This window comes from Chenopodium quinoa, unplaced genomic scaffold (genome assembly GCF_001683475.1).
Source record: "Chenopodium quinoa cultivar QQ74 unplaced genomic scaffold, ASM168347v1, whole genome shotgun sequence".
In the NCBI taxonomy this organism is placed as follows: domain Eukaryota; kingdom Viridiplantae; phylum Streptophyta; class Magnoliopsida; order Caryophyllales; family Amaranthaceae; genus Chenopodium; species Chenopodium quinoa.
Window position 1 is genome coordinate 821,118 of NW_018745617.1, and position 26,627 is coordinate 847,744.

General features: G+C 40.5%; 2 protein-coding genes across 3 annotated transcripts; one reads left to right on the forward strand and one right to left on the reverse strand.

Moving 5' to 3' along the window:
* On the reverse strand, positions 1 to 26,627 carry LOC110716725 (glutaredoxin-C4-like). Of its 2 annotated transcripts, none has more exons than XM_021895359.1 (5): positions 26,286 to 26,627; positions 24,214 to 24,287; positions 22,414 to 22,512; positions 22,209 to 22,325; positions 1 to 605 (listed from the first exon to the last, which is right to left on the reverse strand). In XM_021895359.1, the coding sequence occupies exons 1-4, from the start codon at positions 26,444 to 26,446 to the stop codon at positions 22,249 to 22,251; spliced, it is 411 nt and encodes a 136-aa protein (XP_021751051.1). In that variant the 5' UTR covers positions 26,447 to 26,627; the 3' UTR covers positions 1 to 605; positions 22,209 to 22,248. The 2 variants fall into 2 exon arrangements, with proteins under 2 accessions (XP_021751051.1, XP_021751050.1); XM_021895358.1 differs by having other exon boundaries at positions 1 to 583; positions 26,286 to 26,625.
* Positions 5,689 to 10,161, forward strand: LOC110716655. Its single transcript, XM_021895302.1, has 3 exons — positions 5,689 to 5,979; positions 6,526 to 7,620; positions 9,757 to 10,161. Exons 1-3 carry the CDS (start codon positions 5,689 to 5,691, stop codon positions 10,159 to 10,161), a joined length of 1,791 nt encoding a protein of 596 aa, XP_021750994.1.

Below are 26,627 nucleotides of genomic sequence, written 5' to 3' on the forward strand. Positions count from 1 at the left end.
TAGAGAATCAATAGATTAGTAATAATCAGCTACGAACAGTATAAGGCGGTACAAGTGAAAAGGAAAAAAACAAGTGGAAAAGGGAGTGCAGGAACATTGCAGCATCAAAGACATCCACTCTTTCACCCAACAAGAAAGCATCCATACCGTACAGGTTGGGCCACCGGCATTTTAGATATCTGTCTCGGGACACACATTATAGATACCCTGCTTGTAAAAGACTAGCATTGGATGCAATTGATGTAACACAGGAATCCAACGTAAAGTGCGGAACCTGATTGCCACTTGATGCACTTTCTGATCAAGGCCAGGTGATGCTTATAGAACTGTCTATAAATACTCAAAAATGACAAAACCACAACTTAAGATTCAAGTCCAAAATTTAACATTGAAAGAAAGAAAAAGGTTACAGAAATCATTCCCTACTCTTAGTTTCAGGGTGTGTGCTAAGCAAGAAAAGATTACATTTGCATTGTCGACTAATGCCATGGACCATAACCACAATGTTTGTAGAAATCATAGCATAGATCACGAGGAGCTCAAACTTCTAGCAACCACATTTTGAAGCCTGCTTAACTAGTACCTAAACCATTTTCAAACCAGTTCTGTAAGATGTTATCAAAACAATTAGAAATACAAGCGATATTAGGTTTGAAGCAGAGAAATATAAACAAGTAAAAATAGTAAGCTTTTGACACCTAGTTTCAATCTCGTCAATTATCATTGTTTTCTTCACATCACGCTTTGTTTTCTAATTAGAGAATTGCAATTAAGGTAAGGTCTTTGTCTCAATCTTGCATACTCTGTACTTATGAGCTTATCTACATGAGTACATGAATAACTTAACTATCTTTAAAAGGTTCAATTAATACTTGCTTGTAATTGACCATAAATTATTGAAATAAAATATGCATTAAAGTTATTTTCTCTTTGCTTATCCACTTTATGACAGGGAAAGAGGTTTACAGAAGATGGATATAGAGGGTGATAAGATATGGGTATAGACCTCTAAGAGATTTATACCATTGAAGATATTTGTAACTCTGAAAGCTGACACCTATAGTCACCAATTGGAGATGCTCATCTATAACATTTTTCTAATGCTGGACATATAAATAGTATTCTCTACTAGATCTGGTTATTGGGTAAGTAAGGTCAGGGTCGGTGCCCCAATTGCAGGTTGGGTCACAACCCACTGATGAGTGACATTTATGCCACTTTTCCATCCTTTTTCCCTAAGGATTCTCCCCTCATTTGCACTTGTTTGAGCCTTTTTAAGCATTTTTCCCTTAGTTTTGCCTTTCCCTTTCTGTAGACACCTAAAAATGTCTCCCCAAAACCAAACCCGATGATGAACAACCTTTCACCGCCATTATTGGTCGGGTTGAGTATGTAATCTTTGGAGTGCTTAAATCCATGTTCATTCCCAATACATTTCATAAACCAACCCAACTCTAGCCCATTTCCCCAAACCATAACTTATTTTCCTCTTTTCGTGTCTTTAAACCCAAAATAATTTATTTCGTGTCCTTTAAAATCATTCATTTCGTGTCCTTTTTATAAAAACGTTTAATCCAGTTTATTTTGGTCCATAATATGGGTCCAATGATTGAATAGTTGGATGGGGATTTAAAAGAGCTTTCCAACGATATATTATAAGCCCAAATCCGAGTTATAACGAATAAGTTATGGCCAAAATATTAAACTGAGCCCAAACCGAACTTAAGCCCACCTTACCTACGACTCAATGATCATGTGGAGGGTCCAAATTATTTAATCCCGTTCCTAAACCAATTATGATTAATTAGAAGCTTCTAAAAGTTTCTAAAAGATCCTGATTATTCTTTTTGAAAAGATAAGATTAAAGAGTTTGAAATTGAATAAAACTCCTTTTTTGAAAATCCTATTTCTATCCGAATTGAAAGACATTCAAAGATAGACAGATATTATTTTCGTGCCTCATATTTTTTATCCAAATTTTATATGGTTGAATAGCCCTTGAAATTATCTTTCCAATGATATATTATAATATCAATTCCGAGCTATAACGGAAAAGATATGAATAAAATGTCAAACTCTATCCAAAACTGACACCGTCTCACTATTTCGGCCATATCTTTTATTCTACAAAATATTTTAATCTGATTCCAATTGAGTTAGAAAGTAGACTTCAAGATCTTTCCAATGATATCTTATTCATCTTATTCCGATTTCTGGATCAAAAGATATGATAAAAACATAAACCGCAAAAACTGCTGTCTATCGCAAGAGTTTTATCCGATTCGAATTCTTATCTTTTCTTGATTCTTCGACCCTCTTTTTTCTCTATAAATAGAGGTCATATCTCCCCCTTTTTTCCAATCATCAACAAGCTTGATCATCATATCATTCTCTTCTCCCTCTTTAGCCTAAACACTAGCCTCCCTATTCTTCCAAAATACTTCCCTTAAGCACTCCAAGGAGTTCATACTTAACCCAAAGTTCTATACTTAAATCAAAGGCGTGAAAGGTATAAATAACTGAGGGTTTGGACCAAATCAAATCTACATTTATTTAATTTAATTTTCATTTGATTTAAATTTTTGTTGAAGTTACTAACAATTTATTCATGATGTAGCAATTTAAAGGAACGCGCGAAATATGAGTAATTAATTAATTACTCTTATTTTATTTTCTTATTGCTAGTATCATGATTAGGTTATTTTATATTTGATTTGAGTCACGTTATTATTGTTAAATTGCTTCCAATATTAATGTTTATTCTATTATTTTTTATTGATCACCATATTGCATGTTTAAAGGGAATATGTAATTGAAAATCACGACTAATAAGATAATTTGGACAACCGGTTTAGGTTCCTTTTTAATCTTGTTATTTAATCAAGTGATCACAAATATTTTAGAATAATATGTTGCATTAATATTCAACCAATTTAGCTTAATAATATTTTGGAGCAAATTGAATTTTTGTTTGTATGCCTTTGAGATCGCAGGAATCATTTTTCACTATAAGAATCGAGTAGAGGCCAATACGGGCGAATGTGACTCCATGACTCACTTTGTACCATCATCCCCGATCCTCATTTCGTGGTTCCGAACCATATGGAGTTAGTAATCTCATGGATTATGAATGGGGGTGTAACCTTTACGGGTCAATCGTTGTTGCCTATTGTTGTCCCTTAATCGTGGTTGCCTTTTATGATCCGTGAACGGTTTACAAGTTCCTTAAAAACTTGTTGGCAGCTCCCTACTTTCCTTGTCCCTAATCGTGTCCCTAATCGTATTATGTCAATTCTCACTTCCTATGAGTGCCAAACATATTCACCACATGCTTTTAACGTAGGCGCACTTCGAACGACGCCTACACTTTCTTTTTCGCGTGTTTCCTTTCCCTTTTTCTCTTTTTGTTGGTTTTTCTAGCGTTTCTTTGTCGTTTTGTAGGTTCTTGGCCTTCTTGGATGAACTTTGGAATGCATGACGTGCCGTGGAGAAGGAGCATGAAGCTCAAGAGAAGCTGAAGGAAGGAGGAATCAACTAGGTTCGGCCGAACCCCCCTGAAGGTGTGGCCGAACCTAGGTGTGGCCGAACTTACTTTGTGGTGCGGCCGAACCACCTTGGCAGTTTCAAGCTGGAAAATGACCGTTTTGCAGGAGTGACCGAACCTCAGAAGTTCGAACAGACCAAGATCAGGGGAGGTTCGACTGAACCTACCCAGGGTTCGGTCGAACCTACCCTGTGGTCGGCCGAACCTTCCCACTGTTCGGTCGGACCATCTCTTTTATTCCAGCTGCTTTGTACGGTTTATTTTAGGCGGTTATTTAGAACGTTTTTATGTAATGGTATTGGATTATCTCATGATCCTAGACAATTAACCCTAATCTTAGAGAGAGGTAGTGTAGTATTGCTCAAGTTATCTCATTGTATGCAACTTTGGTTCAAGCTTTCCCTTCAATCAATCAATCAAGCAACTTAGCAAGTTTTCATCTTTTATTTATTGCCTCTTTAGTAATCTCTAATCCTTTCTCTTAGTTTTGTTTATTTACCTCCTAGTTGCTTATTTTTATTTATTTTTTGTGGATTAATCTATCTTTGTTATTTTCATTGTTTTTGATCATGTTTGATTTCATGCTTCTTGTGTTTACTCTTAGTTTTGCTATCATGTTTATTCCCCCTTTTCTAGGCTAATCTCTTAGCTAGGGGAAGGGGGTGTGAAATATGCATTGAATGATGGATGAATGATTATAGTTGGATTGATTACATGCCTTAAATTGATGAAAGACATGATTTTTAATGGCTTGAGATTATTGTTGCACTTTATTTGATTGCCTTCTAGTTTAAATGCATGAAAATGATTTGAACTAGATTAAGATCACCTCTATTTTAATGATTGCATGAGAATGAGTTGTTAAAATGGAGTTTCATGTATTGTGCTTCTTTATTCTCTTGATTTGCTTGTGTCTAATAGGATGCATGAGAATGATCCTAATTAGCATAGACTTCTTTCATTGATTTGCCTAGACTATTGCATGAGAATGAATTGTTTAGGTAGAATCTTGTGTTCTTTGGCATGTTCATCATGATAACTATCATTGTTCCCCTCTTTCTAATCATGTTTGACACCCCCGAACCCCTAGCGTCGTTCTCTCTTGATTTTAATCATCTTTATCTTGTTTGTTTATAGTTCTAGCGTTTACAATCCAAAAAACCAACAAAAATACACCCTTTCTTACTCTTGCTTAGTAATTGTGATGTTGAATAAGTGTGCTTCCTCATTGGATCGACCCTTTACTTGCCACTAACTAGTTTAGTGTAAGTTAAGGCTTTATAAATTGTTAATTTGATTAGGGGAGTAGTTTAACGACCTATCTTATCCCTATCAAATTTTGGCGCCGTTGCCGGGGATGCGGCTTGTTTAGCGTCTATTATTGCTTTTGTTAGAGTCATTTTGCTTTCTTTTCTTTTTGTTTTTTTTTTTTGTTTTATCATCCTTGTCATTGCTAATTGTTTGCTTAGCTTTGGTGAATGATTAGGAGGTCTCAAGGAGCACCCTCACATCAAATTGACCACGAAATCAACCGAACCTTGAGACAAGTCCGTAGGCTTTATCAAAACGAGGGAAGAGGTTTTGGTGATATAGTTGATAGTGAGAGTGATACTTACTCTTGAAGTTCACCACGCGAATCAATGGCGGGACAAGAGAATGATGTCTTATTTCGTGAGTTCGGAAATCCGGAGGATTATGAGCTCACGGGAGGGATTTTGCTACCCGTCACGGAAACCAACTTCTCAACCCATCCATAATATACTCGAATGGTCCAATCGGAGCAATTTTCCGGAAGTGCAAGTGAGGACCCTATTGAACATCTGGACCGATTCCTTGAATTGTGCGCAATGATGCAAACCAATGAAGTGAGTCAAGACTACATTCGTATGCACCTTTTCCGGCAATCTCTCACCGGACGAGCAAAGAAATGGCTAAAGCAAGTAAAGCCTAACTCTCTCACAACATGGAGGGAGGTTGTAAAGGCGTTCTTGAAGTGCTTTATCTCCGAAGAGAAGACCGCCGAAATGAGAAGGAAAATTGCATCATTTGAGCAAGAGGCCGATGAAAATCTTGGTGAAGCATGAGAGAGATTCAAAGAGTTGGTGCAAGCATGTCCCCACCAGGAGTACAATCAAGGGTTGCTCATGCGGTTTTTCTACGACGGATTGGAGCCCATGTCAAGAGCCAATTTGGATGCGGGGGCGGGTGGTCAATTAATCAAGATCCCTCAAAATCAAGTTGAAGCCACAATAGAAGAGGTAGCAAAGAATTACTCTTGGGGGGGCCGAAGTAGAAACGCTCCAAAGAGAGGTGGTATTTACGAATTGGAGAAATTTGATCAATTACAACATCAAATTCATCAACTAACAAAAGGGCTTTCCAAATTGAACACGAGTGTGAATGCAAGTTCAAGTGGTGGAGCAAGCTCTTCTCAAGTTAACTCTTTCTCTTGTCAAAATTGTTGAGGAACGAACCATGATACATCCTATTATGGAGGTTTAAGCCCCGAACACGTAGCGGCATACAACACAAGGCAAGAGGGATTTAGAGGAAGCGACGGTGGAGTAGCTTGGAGACAACCACCACCCGGGTTTGTACCTCAACCTCAACAATGGAACCAACAAGCTCAACCTTCCTATAACTCCAATCCTCAATATCAAAATCCACCTCCATCTCAACCCCAAAACCCAAGAGGAAGCTATCCAAGGAACAACCAATACAACAATCAAACCCAAGCACCTCAAAGAAACCATCAAGAACAAGCACCTCAAGCGGAGCTAACTCAAACTCAACTCCTTCAAGCCATGCATTCACAAATGCAAACCTTTGGCCAACAAATGCAAGAAATAAGAGCTCACAACAAGATGGTTGATTCGCAACTAGCTCAATTGGCCGAGAGAGCTCCCTTCAATTCACCATCTACTCTACCCGGACAACCACAACCTAACCCTTCTCATAACTAAAAACCCGATACATGCAAGACAATCACATTGAGGTCGGGAACTTCCTATGATGGTCCAAATGAGGGGGATAGTGAGGGAAAGAAGGGAAGAGAAGAGAGTGTGAATGAAGACAAGAGAGGTGAGGAAGAAAAAGTTGATGAGGTAGAAGGAAGTTCGAAGAAGAAGAAGCTTGACAACGAGAAGACAACTTCGATTCCTAGTGAGATTAGGAACCTTGATGGACCGGTTCCTTTTCAAAGTAGACTTGCGGAGAGGAAGTTGAATGACAAGTTTGCAAAGTTCCTAAGTGTGATGAAGAACTTGCACATCAATCTCCCTTTTCTTGAAGTTGTGACACAAATGCCATCTTACTCCAAATTCCTCAAGGACATCCTCACCAACAAAAGGAAGCTCAATGATGAGCTTATCACCCTTCCACATCAAGTGAGTGCTCTTGTTCAACATAAAATGCCCAAGAAGGAAAAAGATCTGAGGAGTTTCACTTTGCCGGTGAAAATTGGAAATATGGAAGCTAGGGGTGCATTGGCCGATCTTGGAGCAAGTGTTAGCCTAATCCCCTTATCCATTGCTCAAAAGCTCAATATTGAGATGATCCCTACAAGGAAGACAATTCAATTAGCCGACCGCTCGGTCAAATTGCCTTGTGGAGAACTTGAAGATGTTTCGATTCAAGTGGGACACATTTATGTGCCTTGTGACTTTGTAGTGATGGACATGGAGGAAGATGTGGACACTCCCTTGATCTTGGGTCGTGAAGCTCTTAAAACTTTGGGGGCGGTCATCAATTGCAAAAACAACACCATCACATGTGAAGTGGCCGATGAGAAGATAGTCTTTGAATTTTCTAAGTTGCTAAAGACCCCCATGGTTGAAAAGTGCTATAGAGTTGATGTTGTAAGTGAGGAGTTGGACCGTTTGGGAAAGGTCATGATGAAGCCTCAAGATCCAATAGTGGAAGCTCTCACATGCAACGAGGAGTTTCACTCTCAAGAAGCCAAAGAATTTATCATGGCAATGGAGGAATCCTCAAAGGAGGAAGTTGAACAACAAGGCGAGATTGAGCTTGAATCAATGGAGGAAAAATCGGAGGAGAGCTCCAAGCCTCCTCCCAAGGTAGAACTCAAGCCCCTCCCCCCTTCTTTGAAATATGCTTATCTTGATGAGGAGGAAAAACACCCTATTATTGTCAATGCTACCCTTGATGAATTTAATTTGAAAAAATTGCTTGATGTTTTGAGAAAACACAAAGATGTGATAGGGTATAGCATTGATGACATCAAGGGTATTAGCCATTCTCTATGCATGCATCGTATTCATCTTGAGGATGATTATTCCACCTCCATTGAACCTCAAAGGAGGTTGAACCCCAAGCTCCAAGAGGTTGTCAAGAAAGAAATTTTGAAACTACGTGAGGCGGGCATCATCTATGCTATCTCCGATAGCAAGTGGGTAAGCCCGGTTCATGTAGTTCCAAAAAAGGGTGGAATGACCATAGTCAAGGATGAAAAGGGAGAGGAAATCTCCACCTGGACGGTGACCGGGAGGAGAATGTGTATTGATTATAGGAGATTGAACAAGAATACAAAGAAAGATCATTTTCCTCTCCCTTTCATGGACCAAATGCTTTGAAAGGCTTTCTCACCATGCTTTGTTTTGTTTCTTGGATAGGTACTCCGATTTTTCCAAATCCCTATCCATCCAACTGATCAAGAGAAAACCACTTTCACATGTCCATATGAGACATTTGCATACCGAAGAATGCCATTTGGATTATGCAATGCTCCCTCTACTTTTCAAAGATGCATGACTTCCATTTTCTCCGAAATGCTTGAAAAAGAAATTGAGGTTTTCATGGATGATTTTAGTGTTGGTGGCTCGTCTTTTGACACTTGTCTTTTTAACCTTGAAAAAGTTTTGAAAAGGTGTCAAGAAACGAGTTTGGTTTTGAATTGGGAAAAATGCCATTTTATGGTCGAGGAGGGCATTAACCTCGGCCAAGTTTCAAAAAATGGCATTGAGGTTGATCCGGCCAAAGTTTCGGTGATTGAGAGGTTGCCCCTCCTACTTCCATCACGGGAGTACGAGCTTTTCTTGGGCATACCGGTTTTTACCGGAGGTTTATCAAAGATTTTTCATCAATCGCCAAACCTTTGACCGAATTACTCAAGAAGGATGTTGTTTTTAGCTTAAATGAGGCTTGCCTGAGGCATTTCGTAAGCTCAAGGAAGCTCTCATTTCTTCTCCCGTTGTGCAAGCTCCGGATTGGAGTTTGCCTTTTGAGCTAATGTGCGATGCTAGTGACTTTGCAGTAGGTGCCGTTCTTGGTCAAAAGAAAGAAGGGAAATCATGTGTCATCTACTATGCAAGTAGGACTCTCGATGAGGCTTAAAAGAATTATACAACAGAGAAAGAGATGCTAGCGGTGGTGTTTGCATTAGATAAGTTTCGGTTCTATCTTATATGCTCAAAAGTTATCGTGTACACGGATCACATCGCGGTGCGATACCTTATGACCAAGAAAGAAGCAGGCCCCGCTTGATTCGTTGGGTTCTCTCTCTTCAAGACTTTCACATGGAAATGAGGGACAAAAAGGGAGCGGAGAACTATGTGGCGGGTCACTTGTCTAGGGTTCCTTTTAAGAACAAGGAGGATGTACCAATTAATGATGAGATAGGATTCGAGACTCTCATGGCTATGGCGTCAACTTCTACCCCTGGTATGCGGATATAGCCAACTATCTTGCTTGCGGGGTCGTTCCCCCGGAATTCTCCACTCAACAAAAGAAACGGTTTTTCAAAGAAGTGAGAAGGTATTTTTGGAATGATCCGTACCTATTCAAGCAATGTGGAGATGGTCTCTTTAGGAAGTGTGTCCCCGATCACGAGATTGAGGGTGTCCTTGAGCATTGTCACTCACTACCATGTGGGGGACATGGTGGTGTTGACAAAACAGTGGAAAAAATCTCTCAATCTTTACTTTGGTGGCCTTCAATGCATAGAGACGCTCACAAATTCGTTATGCAATGTGATCGATGCCAAAGGAGCGGGGGCATTACCAAAAGGGACGAAATGCCCCAACAAAGTATTCTAGAAGTGGAACCCTTTGATGTTTGGGGGTGGATTTCATGGGACCTTTCGTCTCTTCATGTGGGAACCTATACATCTTGGTGGCGGTTGATTATGTGACGAAATGGATCGAAGCTTTACCCTCTCCTACAAATGATCATAAGGTGGTGCTCAAATTCTCAAGAAGATCATTTTTCCTAGATTTGGGGTGCCAAGAGTCCTAATTAGTGATGGAGGTTCTCATTTTGCCAAGAAGCAATTGGAAGCTCTTCTCAAGAAGTACGACGTTCATCACAAGGTTGGTCTACCTTACCATCCTCAAACTCAAGGTCAAGTGGAGGTCTCGAATCGTGAAATCAAGAATATACTTGAGAGGATGGTGTACAAATCGAGGAAGGATTGGTCTCTCAAGCTCAATGACACACTTTGGGCTCTTAGGACGGCGTACAAGACTCCAATCGGCACAACCCCTTATAGGTTGGTCTATGGCAAGGCTTGTCACTTGCCGGTTGAATTGGAATACAAGGCTTGGTGGGCTATCAAGGAGCTTAATATGGATTTGTCTTTGGCGGTGAGAAGAGATTGTTGAAGCTCAATGAACTTGAAGAGCTTAGGGATGATGCTTATGAGAGCTCAAGAATGTATAAGGAGAAGACTAAGAAATGGCATGACCAACATATTCGAAACAAGAGCTTTAAGGTTGGAGATAAGGCTTCGCTTGTTTCCGGGTAAACTCAAGTCTAAGTGGTTGGGGCCTTTTGTGGTATCGAAGACTACTCCTTATGGTTCTTTTGAGTTAGATGCGGATGGGAACAAGTTCATGGTCAATGGTTCTCGTTTGAAACATTACTTTTGCAAAGAAGAAGTTGGTGTGATCGAGTGTCTAAGGCTTATCCCTTTGGGTCCTAAGCCACCCTCTTGAATGAATTTTCCTCATGGTCAAGCTAATGACCTTATAAAGAAGCGCTTCCGGGAGGCAACCCGAGTTTCTAATCCTTTTCTACTTTCTTCTTTTCTTGTTGCTTATATTTTTCTATCCACAATTTTGGATTGTTGGGATTTATGAGTTTTGATTGTGTTTGGATTTTTTATATGCGTTGCATCTAGTGTGATGGTATGGTGTTTAGATGTGTGTTAAGGACAATTTTTACTTGTGCGATTTTTTTTTAAGGGAGTTTGGCCGAACCACTTTATGTTCGGCCACTGCAGCATTTTCAAGGAATTATGGCAGCCTTCTGCCAAAAAGTTCAAACTTTCATTTTGACTGAAGGTTCGACCGAACCTAGGGATGGTTCGATCGAACTTGTACTGTAGTTCGGCCGAACTGTCCTTGGTTCGGTCACTCCTCAATTTTTGAAAAATTTCAGCCCCATTCTGCCAAAATTTGCAAAAACCATGTTGCAGTATAGGTTCGACCGAACCCTGGGATGGTTCGACCGAACATGCCCTGTAGTTTGACCGAACTGTCCCTTGGTTCGGTCACTCCTCCATTTTTGCAAAATTGGGGAAGCATTCTGCCAGAATTTAAGAAAAATGAATTTCAGCTCAGGTTCGACCGAACTTGGAGTAAGTTCGACCGAACTTTCACTGTAGTTCGGCCGAGCATACCCTTGGTTCGGCCGAACCATGTATCAGTTTTGAATAAAAAAACGCTGTTGCTTTTTTTTTTTTATCTTGCTGCTGATTTTCGAGGCTTGATACTCCCATTTTCGCATCTCGCTTCCCCATTCTCCTCCTTCTCACTCTAAACCTCCATTACAACCCCTCTTACAACCTCAAATCTCCATCAAAATCACTCCAATCTTCACTTTTTCTCACTTATTTTCCATCATCTACTTAATTTCTACAATCTCCACCAAAAATTCCTCACAAAAATCCCATCTTTTCATTTTCCCCAATTTCAAGGGTTTGAGTGCTTTGGTGTTTTTTGGGTTTCTACTTGCTTCCAATTAATTGTGGTATGGTTTTCCTAGATTTTGCAAGTTTATTTCTTCAATTTCTCATAGTTTTACCATGTTTTACATGTTTAAGTATGTATTTTGGTATTCTTGAAATTGTTAGTAATAACTTGATTGATTCATGTGGTTCTTTGGATTTACTTGATGCAAATGATTGGTTGTTGATAGTAGAACATGTTGTTATGATGATTATGCATGTTTGCCTTAGTTTTATTTTGATCTCAATATCTTTGCTTAAGAATGTTGATTTCATACTAGGGTGTTCTTGTTACTATTTTATGATTGAGAAATTCATGAGTTGGATGTTATTGGAGATTGTTGTTCATTGTTTTTAATTGATTGATGAATGATTATCATGAAAATTAGGGGACATCATGCCAAATTTCACCTAGACTTTGTTAGGACTCATATAGGAATGACATAGGATTTCTTATTCAAGCCTTGGTTCAAATGTATTCATGCATGCCTTGAATTGTATACTCTCATGCATACACTTTTACCTTGGCTAGCTTCTTATGTCATTTCTTATCAATTTGTTCTAATGATATGCTCTTGGTGAATTTGTAGAATCAAAATGCTCGGCAAAGGCAAAGGAAAATCAAAGAGGAAGAGAGTGGGAGAATCTTAAGGACCACAACTCCCACCTCCTCCCGGCATCAATGATCACGGCATTGTGCTTTGAACGAGCAATTTTGGCCCATCTATGAGTCACTCATCAAGCGTCCAATCCGTTCTACCAGATTCTTTTGCCCCCAAACTTCGAGGAAGCTAGGTATTTTGGATGAGGTGGTCAGGTTGGCTCTCAGAACTTTGGATGGGGTGACTTCATTCACCTTCACGCTTACACTTATGAGCGTGTAACTTTGGAATTCCTTGCCTCTATTCGCAAGGAAGCCATTGAGCCGGAGGATGATGATGAGGATCCTCAACTTATGATCCACTTTAGAATGTTCAACGAGGATCACTCTTTAACGGAAAGTCACCTAAATGAGATATTCTTTTGGCATGCCATCGGACTTGATCACCCATCCGAAATGACCTCCACTCATCGCATACCCTACAACGAGCAAGAGTGGTGGAGGAGTATCACTAACAAGGATATGTTTCAAACCAACTCCTCAAAGGTCAACAATATCATTCACATAGCCTTGAGGTATTTTGTACGGCTTCTCCAATATGCCGTGTTCTTCAAAGCAAACCTCGACTCAATGGTAAAGGATGAGGTTGCTTGCCTATTCTTGGCCGATAACCCTCAGCGGCTCAAATTTTAATGCTCTTCCACCTTCATCCAACGGCTCTTGGATACTAGGGAGAACCGTCTCGGTGATGAGATCTTCATGGGTGGCGTGATTACTATTATTGCTCTTTCTTTGAAGAATGGAGTATACAAAGATCAAATTGAATTGCTCCCACCCGTGCACCAATCCCGAGAGGAGCTCACCGACGAGTCCCCTCCCTATGCTCTTTCCATATGCGCCCTCCGTCACAACCGCTTCATCAACTACACCATTAGCAAGCGCCGATTCATCCTCTTGGTCGATAGGGGGATAGAGTGGTGTATCCTCCCGGACCCCACCCTCACTACGGTGGACTACTCCGCTCCTCTCAAATGGAAGATCCCTCAGCAAAACATCCCCAATGAGCTGAGACGACCTAGAGCCCGGAGTGGAGTTCCTTAACCTCCACTGGTCCCCCAAGCGAATCAATTCGTTCCCCCCTTTCACGGGGGAGGTGAGGCATCTTCCTCTTCTTCCATCTCTCCTTTTGATCTAAATGCCCTTCGTAGTACCCTCGATGATATCCGTCGAGACAATCAAGCTTCCATTGAACAATGGGGGTACTACGCGAGGGCAAATTATGACAATCTTGTGCAAGCGGGCATTCAAGCGCCCTATGTTAACTACCCTTACCAGAGTTACCACCCTCCTCAAGAGAGTCCGGTCAATCATTGGGGGCCCTATGACCCTCAAAACCCCACCCCCCCTTGCTACGCCTATTGTAAAGGTCCCATCGACCCTACCCAACGCGTTGGCACCCCACCATACGACCCCTATCGTCCGGGTGGGTGTGATCCGACTTATGACCCGGCATCCACATCTACCCCTACTCCTTTTGATGGCGGTTGGGGTGACCAAGGGTGGCCCTATGAGCTCTTCAACCAACCCTTCCACCCTTTCATGGACACTCCCGGGTTTGATCCTGATAACCCCCCTCAACCTAGGGGGCGCGGAGATGATAACCCGTGATGAGGGTGGGGTCCGAGAGGATACACCACTCTATCTCCCTATCGACCAAGAGGATGAATCGGCACTTGCTAGTGGTGTAGTTGATGAAGCGGTTGTGATGGAAGGCGCTTATGGAAAGAGCATAGGGAGGGGACTCGTCGGTGAGCTCCTTTCGGGATTGGTGCACGGGTGGGAGCAATTCAATTTGATCTTTGTATGCTCCATTCTTCAAAGAAAGAGCAATAATAGTAATCATGCCACCCATGAAGATCTCATCACCGAGACGGTTATCCCTAGTATCCAAGAGCCGTTGGATGAAGGTGGAAGAGCATTGAAATTTGAGTCGCTGAGGGTTATCGCCAAGAATAGGCAAGCAACCTCATCCTTTACCATTGAGCCGAGGTTTGCTTTGAAGAACACGACATATTGGAGAAGCCTACCTCAAGGCAATGTGAATGATATTGTTGACCTTTGAGGAGTTAGTTTGAAACATATCCTTGTTGGTGATACTCCTCCACCACTCTTGCTCGTTGTAGGGTATGCGATGAGTGGAGGTCATTTCGGATGGGTGATCAAGTCCGATGGCATGCCAAAAGAATATCTCATTTAGGTGACTTTCCGTTAAAGAGTGATCCTCGTTGAACATTCTAAAGTGGATCATAAGTTGAGGATCCTCATCATCATCCTCCGGCTCAATGACTTCCTTGCGAAAAGAGGCAAGGAATTCCAAAGTTACACGCTCATAAGTGTAAGCGTGAAGGTGAATGAAGTGACCCCATCCAAAGTTCTGAGCCAACCTGACCACCTCATCCAAAATACCTAGCTTCCAAAAAGTTTGGGGGCAAAAGAATCTGGTACAACGGATTGGACGCTTGATGAGTGACTCATAGATGGGCCAAAATTGCTCGTTCGAAGCACAATGCCGTGATCATTGATGCCGGGAGGAGGTGGGAGTTGTGGTCCTTAAGATTCTCCCACTCTCTTCCTCTTTGATTTTCCTTTGCCTTTGCCGAGCATTTGATTCTACAAATTCACCAAGAGCATATCATTAGAACAAATTGATAAGAAATGACATAAGAAGCTAGCCAAGGTAAAAGTGTATGCATGAGTATACAATTCAAGGCATGCATGAATACATTTGAACCAAGGCTTGAATAAGAAATCCTATGTTAAAAAAAACTCGACCCGATTGTCCCGACCCGATTTCCCGATGACCCGATAAAAACCCGATGGGAAATTTGGGGGAAAAAAACTCTTTTTTCAAGTACGGGTACCCGACTCGAAAAACAGACCTATTTTCGGGTGAGCAGTAAAACTCTGAAAAGTGTGGGTACCCAATTACGTGAAAATAAATTAATATAAAAAAAAAAAAAACCTCCGTCAAAATTAAAGCCCAGCCCATTTAGTTTCAGTGCAAAATAGGGTTCTTATTCCTCAATTCCCAAACGCCTCTCTCTCTCTCTCTCTCTTCCTCTCTGGGCTCTCTCTACTTCACTGCTTCCAACCATTACAAGTTCACACGAGTTCAAGCCTTCACGCGTTCACGGATGTGCCTTCATTCATTCAAGCCTTCACGGATGTGCCTTCATTCAAGCCTTCACGAGTTCATGCGAGTTCAAGGCAAGCGATTCAATCCTCAGTTTTGACGAGTTCTCGAGTAATCTATATTCTCATGCTAGTTTATTTATGGGTACTTTTTAATTTCGTTGTAATTTGTGGTAGATTTGAATTTATATAATCCAATTGAATTTGTATTTAGGGGTATTTTTTAAATTTCGTTGTAATTCTCATGTGATTTCAATTTGTATTATTGTGGTAATTGTAATAATTGTACTGTATTTCGTGCTCAAGTTTGTCATATTGCGTTTGTTTATTGAATTTAATTTAGCGTTTGTTCATGTGTATTTATAGAACTGAAATTGGAACTAAGTTTTAGAACTACTGAAATTGGAACTAAGAGATCCGGGTACCCTATGTCCTGACCCGAATAATTCGGGTACCCGAAACCCGGGTACCCGGGTTATTCGGGTCGGGACATGGGACAGATTAACAAGTACCCGAAACTTCGGGTACCCGGGTTTTCGGGTACCCGAAAACCTGGGTACCTGGATTTGAACACCCCTAGTCCTAACAAAGTCTAGGTGAAATTTGGCATGATGTCCCCTAATTTTCATGATAATCATTCATCAATCCATAAAAAACAAACCAAAACAATGAACAACAATCTCCAACAACATCCAACTCATGAATTTCTCAATCATAAAATAGTAACATGAACACCCTAGTATGAAATCAACATTCTTAAGCAAAGATATTGAGATCAAAATAAAACCAAGGCAAACATGCATAATCATCATTACAACATGTTCTATTATCAACAACCAATCATTTGCAACAAGTAAATCCAAAGAACCACATGAATCAATCAAGTTATTACTAACAATTTCAAGAATACCAAAATTCATACTTAAACATGTAAAACATGGTAAAACTATGAGAAATTGAAGAAATAAACTTGCAAAAGCTAGGTAAACCATACCACAATTGATTGGAAGCAAGTAGAAACCCAAAAAACACCAAAGCACTCAAACCCTTGAAATTGGGGAAAATGAAAAGATGGGATTTTTGGTGGAGATTGTAGAAATTGAGTAGATGATGGAAAATAAGTGAGAAAAAGTGAAGATTGGAGTGATTTTGATGGAGATTTGAGGTTGTAAGAGGGGTTGTATTGGAGGTTTAAAGTGAGAAAGAGGAGAATGGGGAAGCGAGATGCGAAAATGGGAGTATCAAGCCACGAAAATCAGCAGCAAGATAAAAAAAAAAAAAAAAAAGCAACAACGTTTTTTTTTTCAAAACTGATACATGGTTCGGCCGAACCAGGGGTATGTTCGGCTGAACTGCAGTGAAAGTTCGGTCGAACTTACTCCAGGTTCGATCGAACCTGAGCTGAAATTCATTTTTCTTAAATTCTGGCAGAATGCTTCCCCAATTTTGCAAAAATGGAGTAGTGACCGAACTAAGGGACAGTTCGGTCGAACTACAGGGCATGTTTGGTCGAACCATCCCAGGGTTCGGTCGAACCTATACTGCAACATGGTTTTTTGCAAATTTTGGCAGAATGGGGCTGGAATTTTTCAAAAATTGAGGAGTGACCGAACCAAGGACAGTTCGGTCGAACTACAGTACAAGTTCGGTCGAACCATCCCTAGGTTCGGTCGAACCTTCAGTCAAAATGAAAGTTTGAACTTTTTGGCAGAATGCTGCCATAATTCCTTGAAAATGCTGCAGTGGCCGAACATAAAGTGGTTCGGCCAAACTCCCTTAAAAAAAATCGCACAAGTAAAAATTGTCCTTAACACACATCTAAACACCATACCATCACGCTAGATGCAAAGCATATCAAAAATCCAAACACAATCAAAACTCATAAATCCCAACAATCCAAAATTGTAGATAGAAAAATATAAGCAACAAGAAAAGAAGAAAGTAGAAAAGGGTTAGAACCTCGGGTTGCCTCCCAGAAGCGCTTCTTTATAAGGTCATTAGCTTGACCATGAAGAAAATTCATTCAAGAGGGTGGCTTAGTGTCACGGTCCGGGAGTTTGGACCCCGAAACGTGCGGCGCGCTCTAGCCTTTTGGCGGCAAGAACGCTAGCCTTGAGCGGAAGAGGGGCTTGTGAGCACAAAGCAACACAAGCGGGCAATAAAATCTCAGGAGCACTCACGTCTATCTGGGCGACGGAGTGCGGGTGGTCGGGGCTTGTGACGGCTGATACTTCAAAGCGGGCACAAGCGGGTCCGAACCACGAGTCCTTAGCGCATCAAGTTGGGTTGGAGGGGAGCTAATATGCAAGTAAGACACAATATCTATAAAGGTCTAACAACAAACAAGCATAAAAGCAAGGCAACACTTGGTAGAAGGCTTCAAGATTTCATTAATCATTCGCCCTCTAAAGAGCTTTAAATAACATACAAGGAGAATCCCTAGTGAACACTGATCTGACAGTAACACAATAATGAGACCTCAAGCTAGGAAAACATAACCTAAACTCTAGGAAAGCACTTAAATGGAATCTAATACATCAAAAGGAGTTGGATTCTAACATCCTCCCCTACTTAAGCTGTCGACGACCTCGTCGACTTACAAAAGTTACAATCAAAATTAGAAAACCCTAAACTATCTCAAGTTTCGGATGCGCCGTTGGTGCGGCTATCTTCTGGAATCTTATCTGACTCTTGAGCTGGATCTTCTTTGTTGACGAGGAGCTTTTCTCTGGAGTCGCTCGGCCCGAACATCTTGCTGAGAGCTTCATCTCTAAATTTCCTCCTGGGAGTGGAATCTGTTGAATTAAGGGGGACAGCTGCTTCCACCATCATCTGTTGGGGAGCTGCTTCCTTGAGACTGTGGTGGAGAGCTTCAAGTTGTGGCTGGTGCCTCTTGGGTGACCATTTTCTTTGTAATTCCTTGCACGCGCCCTGCGTTGTTTGCTCAACCACTGTTTTTCCTCCCTCTTGGGAGGTTCTTCTTTGGTGTCTCTTTGGTGTCTCTGGGCTCGTCGCTCTTTGCTTCGAACCTTGTGACTGATTCTGGTTTTGGCGGGTGTGTATCTGGGATGTTGCCAACTCCATGGGCTTCATCTCCCGCTTCTCTGGGTTTCTGGTGCGAGCTTGTTTCTTCGATGTTGCCTTCTTCTCAGGCTCCATCACTCGCATTGCCGAAAGATATCGGACTTCTGGTTCTTCTTGAGGTGCTATCATTCTCATAGCACTCAGGCGTCGTATGGAACCCATCCTATATGTGGGCTCCTCATCGCTGCTAGTCTCTTTTGTGGCCTCCTGAACGGACATGGATGACAATCTCTTTTGGATCTTGTCAAGTTCTTCTTTATGCTCGCAATCCCACCATTTGTGTGGACCTCGACAAAGTATGCAGTTTATTGCCCTTGTGTTTGCCGAGGATGCACCGGCCCTCGAGTTTCCTGAGTTGTGGGAGGGGGTAGATGTTTGTCTCTGGGCATCACCTCCTCCACTTCTTCTATGATATGTATTAATGGTGTTGGACGATACTCGTGAGCCGTTCTCTGTACCCTTTGGAGAGCTTGGAGACGGACTGTTAGAGCGTGTTGACGTCCCACTTGAATCCTTCTCGGATTGACGACCTTTCCCGACTTAGTAGTCCATCAATCTCTCAGCAGCACACATAGCAGCAGCGAGGGTATCAATATTCTGCCTCAAAATCTCTCGTTGCGCCCATTCCTTTAACCCGTTGACAAAGTTGAACACACGATCTTTCTCATTCATGTCTGTGATGTCCAACATTATCGCCGAGTATTCCTTAACATAGTTGCGAAGAGAACCCTTCTGGCGGCACTCTTGCAACTTCATCCGTGCAACAAACGCTGTGTTGACGGGGTAGAATTGTTCTTTGAGTTCCTCTTTGAACTCCGCCCATGTATCAATCTTGATCCTTCCTGCTTCAATGTCTGCGTGCTTGGTGCGCCACCACAGCTTAGCATCTTCGGACAAATACATGATGGCAGTATCCACCTTCTGATCGTCACTTAGTTGACATATTCGGAAGTACTGCTCCATGTCGAAGAGGAAGTTATCAACTTATTTCGCATCTCTAGCGCCACTGTAGTCGTGAGGTTTGGGCGGCTTTATCTTCGCCGCACCCACACCCAGTGCGTCTCTGCCCACAGCGCGCGTTAAGGTAGCACATTTCTCAAGTGCTTCGTCGGCTTTTCCTTGAACAAATTGCAATTGTTCGCGGAGGGCATCTCTGTCAGCCATCAATTTCACAATTTGCTCGGCTTGCTCGTGTACAATGACTTGGAGCTCGGCCCATTTGTCCGCCTTCTCCTCGAGCCAAGCGAGCCTTTCTTCTACGAATTCCATCTTCGTGTAGCCCTCCTTGGTGCCTACACGGGTTGCTTGCGACGAGGTTTGAGCCTCGGCTCTGATACCAACTGTCACGGTCCGGAAGTTTGGACCCCGAAACGTGCGGCGCGCTCTAGCCTTTTGGCGGCAAGAACGCTAGCCTTGAGCGGAAGAGGGGCTTGTGAGCACAAAGCAACACAAGCGGGCAATAAAATCTCAGGAGCACTCACGTCTATCTGGGCGACGGAGTGCGGGTGGTCGGGGCTTGTGACGGCTGATACTTCAAAGCGGGCACAAGCGGGTCCGAACCACGAGTCCTTAGCGCATCAAGTTGGGTTGGAGGGGAGCTAATATGCAAGTAAGACACAATATCTATAAAGGTCTAACAACAAACAAGCATAAAAGCAAGGCAACACTTGGTAGAAGGCTTCAAGATTTCATTAATCATTCGCCCTCTAAAGAGCTTTAAATGACATACAAGGAGAATCCCTAGTGAACACTGATCTGACAGTAACACAATAATGGGACCTCAAGCTAAGAAAACATAACCTAAACTCTAGGAAAGCACTTAAATGGAATCTAATACATCAAAAGGAGTTGGATTCTAACACTTAGGACCCAAAGGGTCAAGCCTTAGACACTCGATCACACCAGCTTCTTCTTTGCAAAAGTAATGCTTCAAACGAGAACCATTGACCATGAACTTGTTCCCATCTGCATCTAACTCAAAAGAACCATAAGGAGTAGTCTTCGATACCACAAAAGGCCCCAACCACTTAGACTTGAGTTTACCCGGAAACAAGCGAAGCCTTATCTCCAACCTTAAAGCTCTTGTTTCGAATATGTTGGTCATGCCATTTCTTAGTCTTCTCCTTATACATTCTTGAGCTCTCATAAGCATCATCCCTAAGCTCTTCAAGTTCATTGAGCTTCAACAATCTCTTCTCACCGCCAAAGACAAATCCATATTAAGCTCCTTGATAGCCCACCAAGCCTTGTATTCCAATTCAACCGGCAAGTGACAAGCCTTGCCATAGACCAACCTATAAGGGGTTGTGCCGATTGGAGTCTTGTACGCCGTCCTAAGAGCCCAAAGTGTGTCATCGAGCTTGAGAGACCAATCCTTCCTCGATTTGTTCACCATCCTCTTAAGTATATTCTTGATTTCACGATTCGAGACCTCCACTTGACCTTGAGTTTGAGGATGGTAAGGTAGACCAACCTTGTGATGAACGTCGTACTTCTTGGGAAGAGCTTCCAATTGCTTCTTGGCAAAATGAGAACCTCCATCACTAATTAGGACTCTTGGCACCCCAAATCTAGGAAAAATGATCTTCTTCAGAAGCTTGAGCACCACCTTATGATCATTGGTAGGAGAGGGTATAGCTTCGATCCATTTCGTCACATAATCAACCGCCACCAAGATGTATAGGTTCCCACATTAAGAGACGAAAGGTCCCATGAAATCCACCCCCCAAACATCAAAGGGTTCCACTTCTAGAATACTTTGTTGGGGCATTTCGTCCCTTTTGGTAATGCCCCCGCTCCTTTGGCATCGATCACATTGCATAACGAATTTGTGAGCGTCTCTATGCATTGAAGGCCACCAAAGTAAAGATTGAGAGATTTTTGCCACTGTTTTGTCAACACCACCATGTCCCCCACATGGTAGTGAGTGACAATGCTCAAGGACACCCTCAATCTCGTGATCGGGGACACACTTCCTTAAGAGATCATCTCCACATTGCTTGAATAGATACGGATCATTCCAAAAATACCTTCTCACTTCTTTTAAGAACCGTTTCTTTTGTTGAGAGGAGAATTCCGGGGGAACGACCCCGCAAGCAAGATAGTTTGCTATATCCGCATACCGGGGGGTAGAAGTTAACACCATAGCCATGAGAGCCTCGAATCCTATCTCATCATTAATTGGTACATCCTAAGATAGGTCGTTAAACTACTCCCCTAATCACCCACAAAAGGGTTGTCTTGTTAGTCAACCAATAAACGGGCAAGAAAAATGCAAAGAGAAGTGTAAGACAAAACTAAACACAAGTGAATATAAAACTAAAATTTTCCCCCCACTACTCCCTCTGTTCCCGAAGATGTACACACTCCATTTTGAGGTGTCTTAATTGATGAAACCATTTCTATTTCATTCTATTTTGAGTAAGCAAATTTCACTATCTTACCCCACAATATTTAAACCTTTCCATTCAATTACTATATACTCAATTATCTTATAACCACTCATCTTTTTACCCTCTCTCTTGTTTTATCCACCTTTTCTTACACTCACTTAACTTTTCTAAAAACAAGAGTTGATAGCAAATGGATACATCAAAAGAAAACGGAGGGAGTACTTTCTTTCCCAAAATTATTAGGTTATCATACCCAGATACTCTAAACCCATTAAGTCTGTCCATTCTGACTAACAAGGCAACATTCCTTCTCAGCTAAAAAATCCATTCTCAGCTCACAATGGGAACATCAAAACTTGATCTAAATGATAAAAGAAAAAGTCAGACATTGCTGAAAAAACCATTGAAATGGAATATGATTAAAATGCTCACCTTTGTTCTAAAATTATGACTACAGTCTGACTTCACAGAATCACAGATCATCATGATCGGTTGAATCAATACCCAGAAGTTTGGCCAGCTCCCCATTTTGATAGGCTTCAACAGTATCTGAAAGATGTACAGGTCATCCTCTAAGTCATTTTCACAATTTTGAGACGAGGATGGTCTTAAGTTTGTTACAAACTAAGCAACTCACCATCTGATCCACCAATGTGTTTTCCATTGATGAACACCTGGGGCACTGTACGTCTCCCAACAATACCACCAAGTGCATCCTGAATGCTATAACCATCATCTGCAAAAAAATAGGTATTCACAATAAGGGTTTTTTTTTTTTTTTTTTTTAATATTTTTTTTTATTTAAAAAAAAAAAAATTTGTAAATAAAAAAAATCAATGATTTCACTTACCAATTCAGAGATATTCTATAGCATATATAAATGTAAGTGGCAACACATCCATTAATATTTATAGGACACATCATGTCAGAAAGAAAAAGAAATCATACATCAAGCAATTTTGCATCATAATTAACACCCAAAACTCAAACCTCCATACAGATCATTTCAGATGAGGCAGCTTGGCCGATTCCAACCCTAAATATTGCCCTAGGTAAAAATAAGCAACACCCCCCCCCCCTCCTCTTTTCTTTACACAACAAAGAATTGCATACAAGAAAAACAAAAAAGTCATCCATCAAGAGGTTTAAGATCTTATCAAGCACAAATTACATGAATACAAATGAAAAGACAATTTTTAAAGTGTTTTAATTACAAAAAGAAGAAAATTGAATACGATATAATAATATTGCATGCAATAGAAGATCAAAGTCACTTAGGAATAGTGCATTCTATTCTATTGACTCCCCTCCACCAACCAGATTTGCAAATAGCTAAGAGCCAATGCAATGTAAAGCATGGATCTTCATAAGACCTTTGAATTAGCAATTTGAAGAGACCACTAGATGGTTTTAAAGGTTACAGACCTACGATGTGATACACTGATACCAGTATTCCATTGCATATTCCACCTTATCCCATGTTTTGCCTCTTATATCAGAATAATAATGCTTACAAGTTTTAGGTTAGGTTTGAGATTTTTAGAGTAGACAAATTGATATTCAAGTTTACATACCTAGGATGTGATACCAGTATTCCATTGCTCATATCTTCTAATTGGGAGGAATAAACATAAGAGCCCAAAGACTTCTCCTCCCTCACATATTTCCACCTTATTGTAATAGATCAACCTAAGGAGGGGTAGTATAGGTATTCTACAAATATTAGCTCACTAGGTTAAGAGTCCTTAGTATAAATACAGAGGGAAGGGAAGGGAATAGGCAGGCAGAAATTTGGTGAGAACCTTTTAGAGAGTTATGGCCTAAAGCCATTATTGGAGAGTTGTGAGCTAAACTCACTATCGAAGATTGATAGCCTTAAGCTATTTCATTATCCCTTATAACCCTTTCTCCATCATCAATCAAACTTAAAGCTTCCATCTTTATTAATTCTTGGAACTTATAAAAAAAATCAGATTATCTACATTATTCAAAGAATCAATCTTTCTATATAATTTTACTGTTATTTGCATGAGTTAGTAAGCAGTAAACATCAGTCCATTACACTTATCCCATGGTTTTGCCTCTTTTATCTATCCTTCCACATTTGTCTCTGTTCCTACAAACCTTCTTCCTACATGCCCTGATCAATTACTATACAAAGAAACATAACCAAGACATATATCTAAACAAAAGTCCTGGAATTATTATTCAATCACTTCAAACGGGCAAGAGGAGAATCATCTACTTCATGATGTTTCGCCACAGTGAACACAAATGGGGAAAATAAATAAATTATCATTTAATACAAAATATGATGTTTCGCCACAGTGAACACAAATGGGGAAAATAAATAAATTATCATTTAATACAAAATAAGTCTAAAAGTTCAAATATCTATCAACCAATATGACTGTCCCAATAGGACTTTTAAATATACCTCTCTCATCCAACTCAATAACATGTGGTGCTTGGTCTAACTCTCTAAAAACCTCTTTCGCCCTTCTGCAATACCTGTAAAGAAGCAGATTCCACAACATTATCTTGAGGTGTGAGAAATGTTAAAGGATATAAAACAAATTCTACAGTATATAAGAGAGCAAGATACCGTATCTTTCCTAAACTTGATTCATCTCTTCATGAATTATTAATTCCAAATTAAGATTTATGCACAAGAAATAATAAAAATAAAAAATCAACCACCTTACAAAACAGACTTTGATGCCTTGATGATACATGTTTCATGTTCTTACTAGGCAACAACGTGCACAGGAAAACTAGGTTAAATAATCATATGGTTCAATCAAGAGTCAGTGTAGCCTTTTTTTTTTTTTTTTTTTTATTACTTCAACTCCAGGCCAATAATTATACTTTGTAGTTGGTTCTGTGCTAATTGAAGGCTATATTGCTTTTATGCTTTCGAGAAGTCATGCTGCTTGATCTCTTAACTGCCACTTCAACAACATTGCTCTCTGCAGACTGGAGTCCCTCAATATCAAATTAGACTAGGTTATCATGAGTTACACTGATTAGGTAGTGAGAAATAGAGGGAAAGAAAGAGAAGAGAAAGGGGCGGAATTGGCATCCCTTCTGTGGATATAATATGGACAGAGGAAAGTGGAGGGAACTGGTAGGAACCATTTTCCTTCTCCTTTATTTAGGCTCCGTTTGTTTTGACAAAAAACATTTTTCAGGGAAATGATTTTAATGGGAAAACACAATAGTAATACTAGTTTTCCTTTGTTTCCTTACAAGAAAAATTATAGACGAAGAGAAAAATGAGAGTGAAAGGGAGAAGATGTTTGAGAGGAGATGAGAAGGGTGTTAGGAGTGCGGTGGAAAAAGTGGCATACCTTTTGGGAGAAATATTTTCCACATTTGGGAAAATTGTTTTCCACCATTTTCAAATCAAACAATGGAAAATGAGAAAATTATTTTCATGGAAAATGTTTTGCATCAAAACAAATAGAGCCTTAATAAACCAAAATTTCCCGACATTGGAAAGATTTGGAAAGACAATGGAAGCACACTCTCCCCCTGCCCTCCTTTTCCTTCCCCATCATTATACTTCCCTCCCTAACCTTTCCATCTATAATTGCTACCCAAACATAGTGTTAATGACCTTGATGCAGATACGGAGAACTTAATCATCTTTAAGCTCATATACCTCAAGGTAATGAAGCCAAATTCTGCAATTTGTCACATATGGCATGCAGTGATACAGAAAGATATGATGCTTATATGTAAGTCAGCAAGATACAGAAACATAGAGAGAAATCAAAGGAAAAGAAACTCATTGGACAGAATCAGTAAATCAGCAACACATATACTACTGATACTAGAGAATAGGTCATAACTCAAGCTGAAGAGCTGCACAATGCACCAACACTTCACTCGCCAGAAGCAAAACCCACAAATTGTTATATAAAGATCTTAAGCTCTATAATGTTGGGCCTTGACTTCGTTCTGTCACAACCGGGAATCAATTTTTGTTTAGCAGTAACCTCATCCTGAACAACGGCATTTAAAGGGCTCCAATAAACGATAGTATACCATTGAAATGTGCTAGCTATTTAAGATCAAAATATGCAGAGAGCATAAATAGCATTGATTATATCCTGATTCTATCATTTGCTCATGTACAACAAATGGATCAAAGACGAAACAGCTCCTAACTACTTTTCGCCTCGAATTCATAATGTTGATAGCTTAAATAGTTAATGTTCAATCTGCTATGTGACTAAACATCAGGAGTAAAATTTAAAACAAAAAATCATTTCCTCAACTAATAAAATGAACATCATTCAAAACAAATACGAAAAAATTACAAACTTCAACCCTAATCCCCAAATTTAGCTAAACTACTCCAAACAGAAATGCACTTCAATCTAATCCAATTAAACCCAAACCCATCATTCCAAAACTCCAATCATTTACAACAATACAAAAATCAAGCTCAATCATTCAAAAATCAAGCAACAAAATCAAAATTAAAAAAGGAGAGAGAATTACGGGCAATAAGATTTGGAGAAGATGACAATGGTATGAGAAGAGATAGTTTTCTTGATGAAATCAGCCCGAGAAGACGAAGCAGAAGCCGGCGACGCCGCGAGGACTACAGAAAGCAATAGAACGACGGCGATGCTACGGCGGCGCATGATTTCTCTCTCCATTGTTGGCGGTGGTGTCGAGGTTAAGCTCTTAGTTTCAGATGCTGATGATGTAATTGTTTGTAGTTTGTGATTTTGGAGTATAAATGAAGATGTAATTATTTTTGAAGTATTACTTTGCTTGTAATTATTGGATTTTGTTACATATTTTTGGGGTGGGAAGTTTAGTTGAGGGTATTTTGTT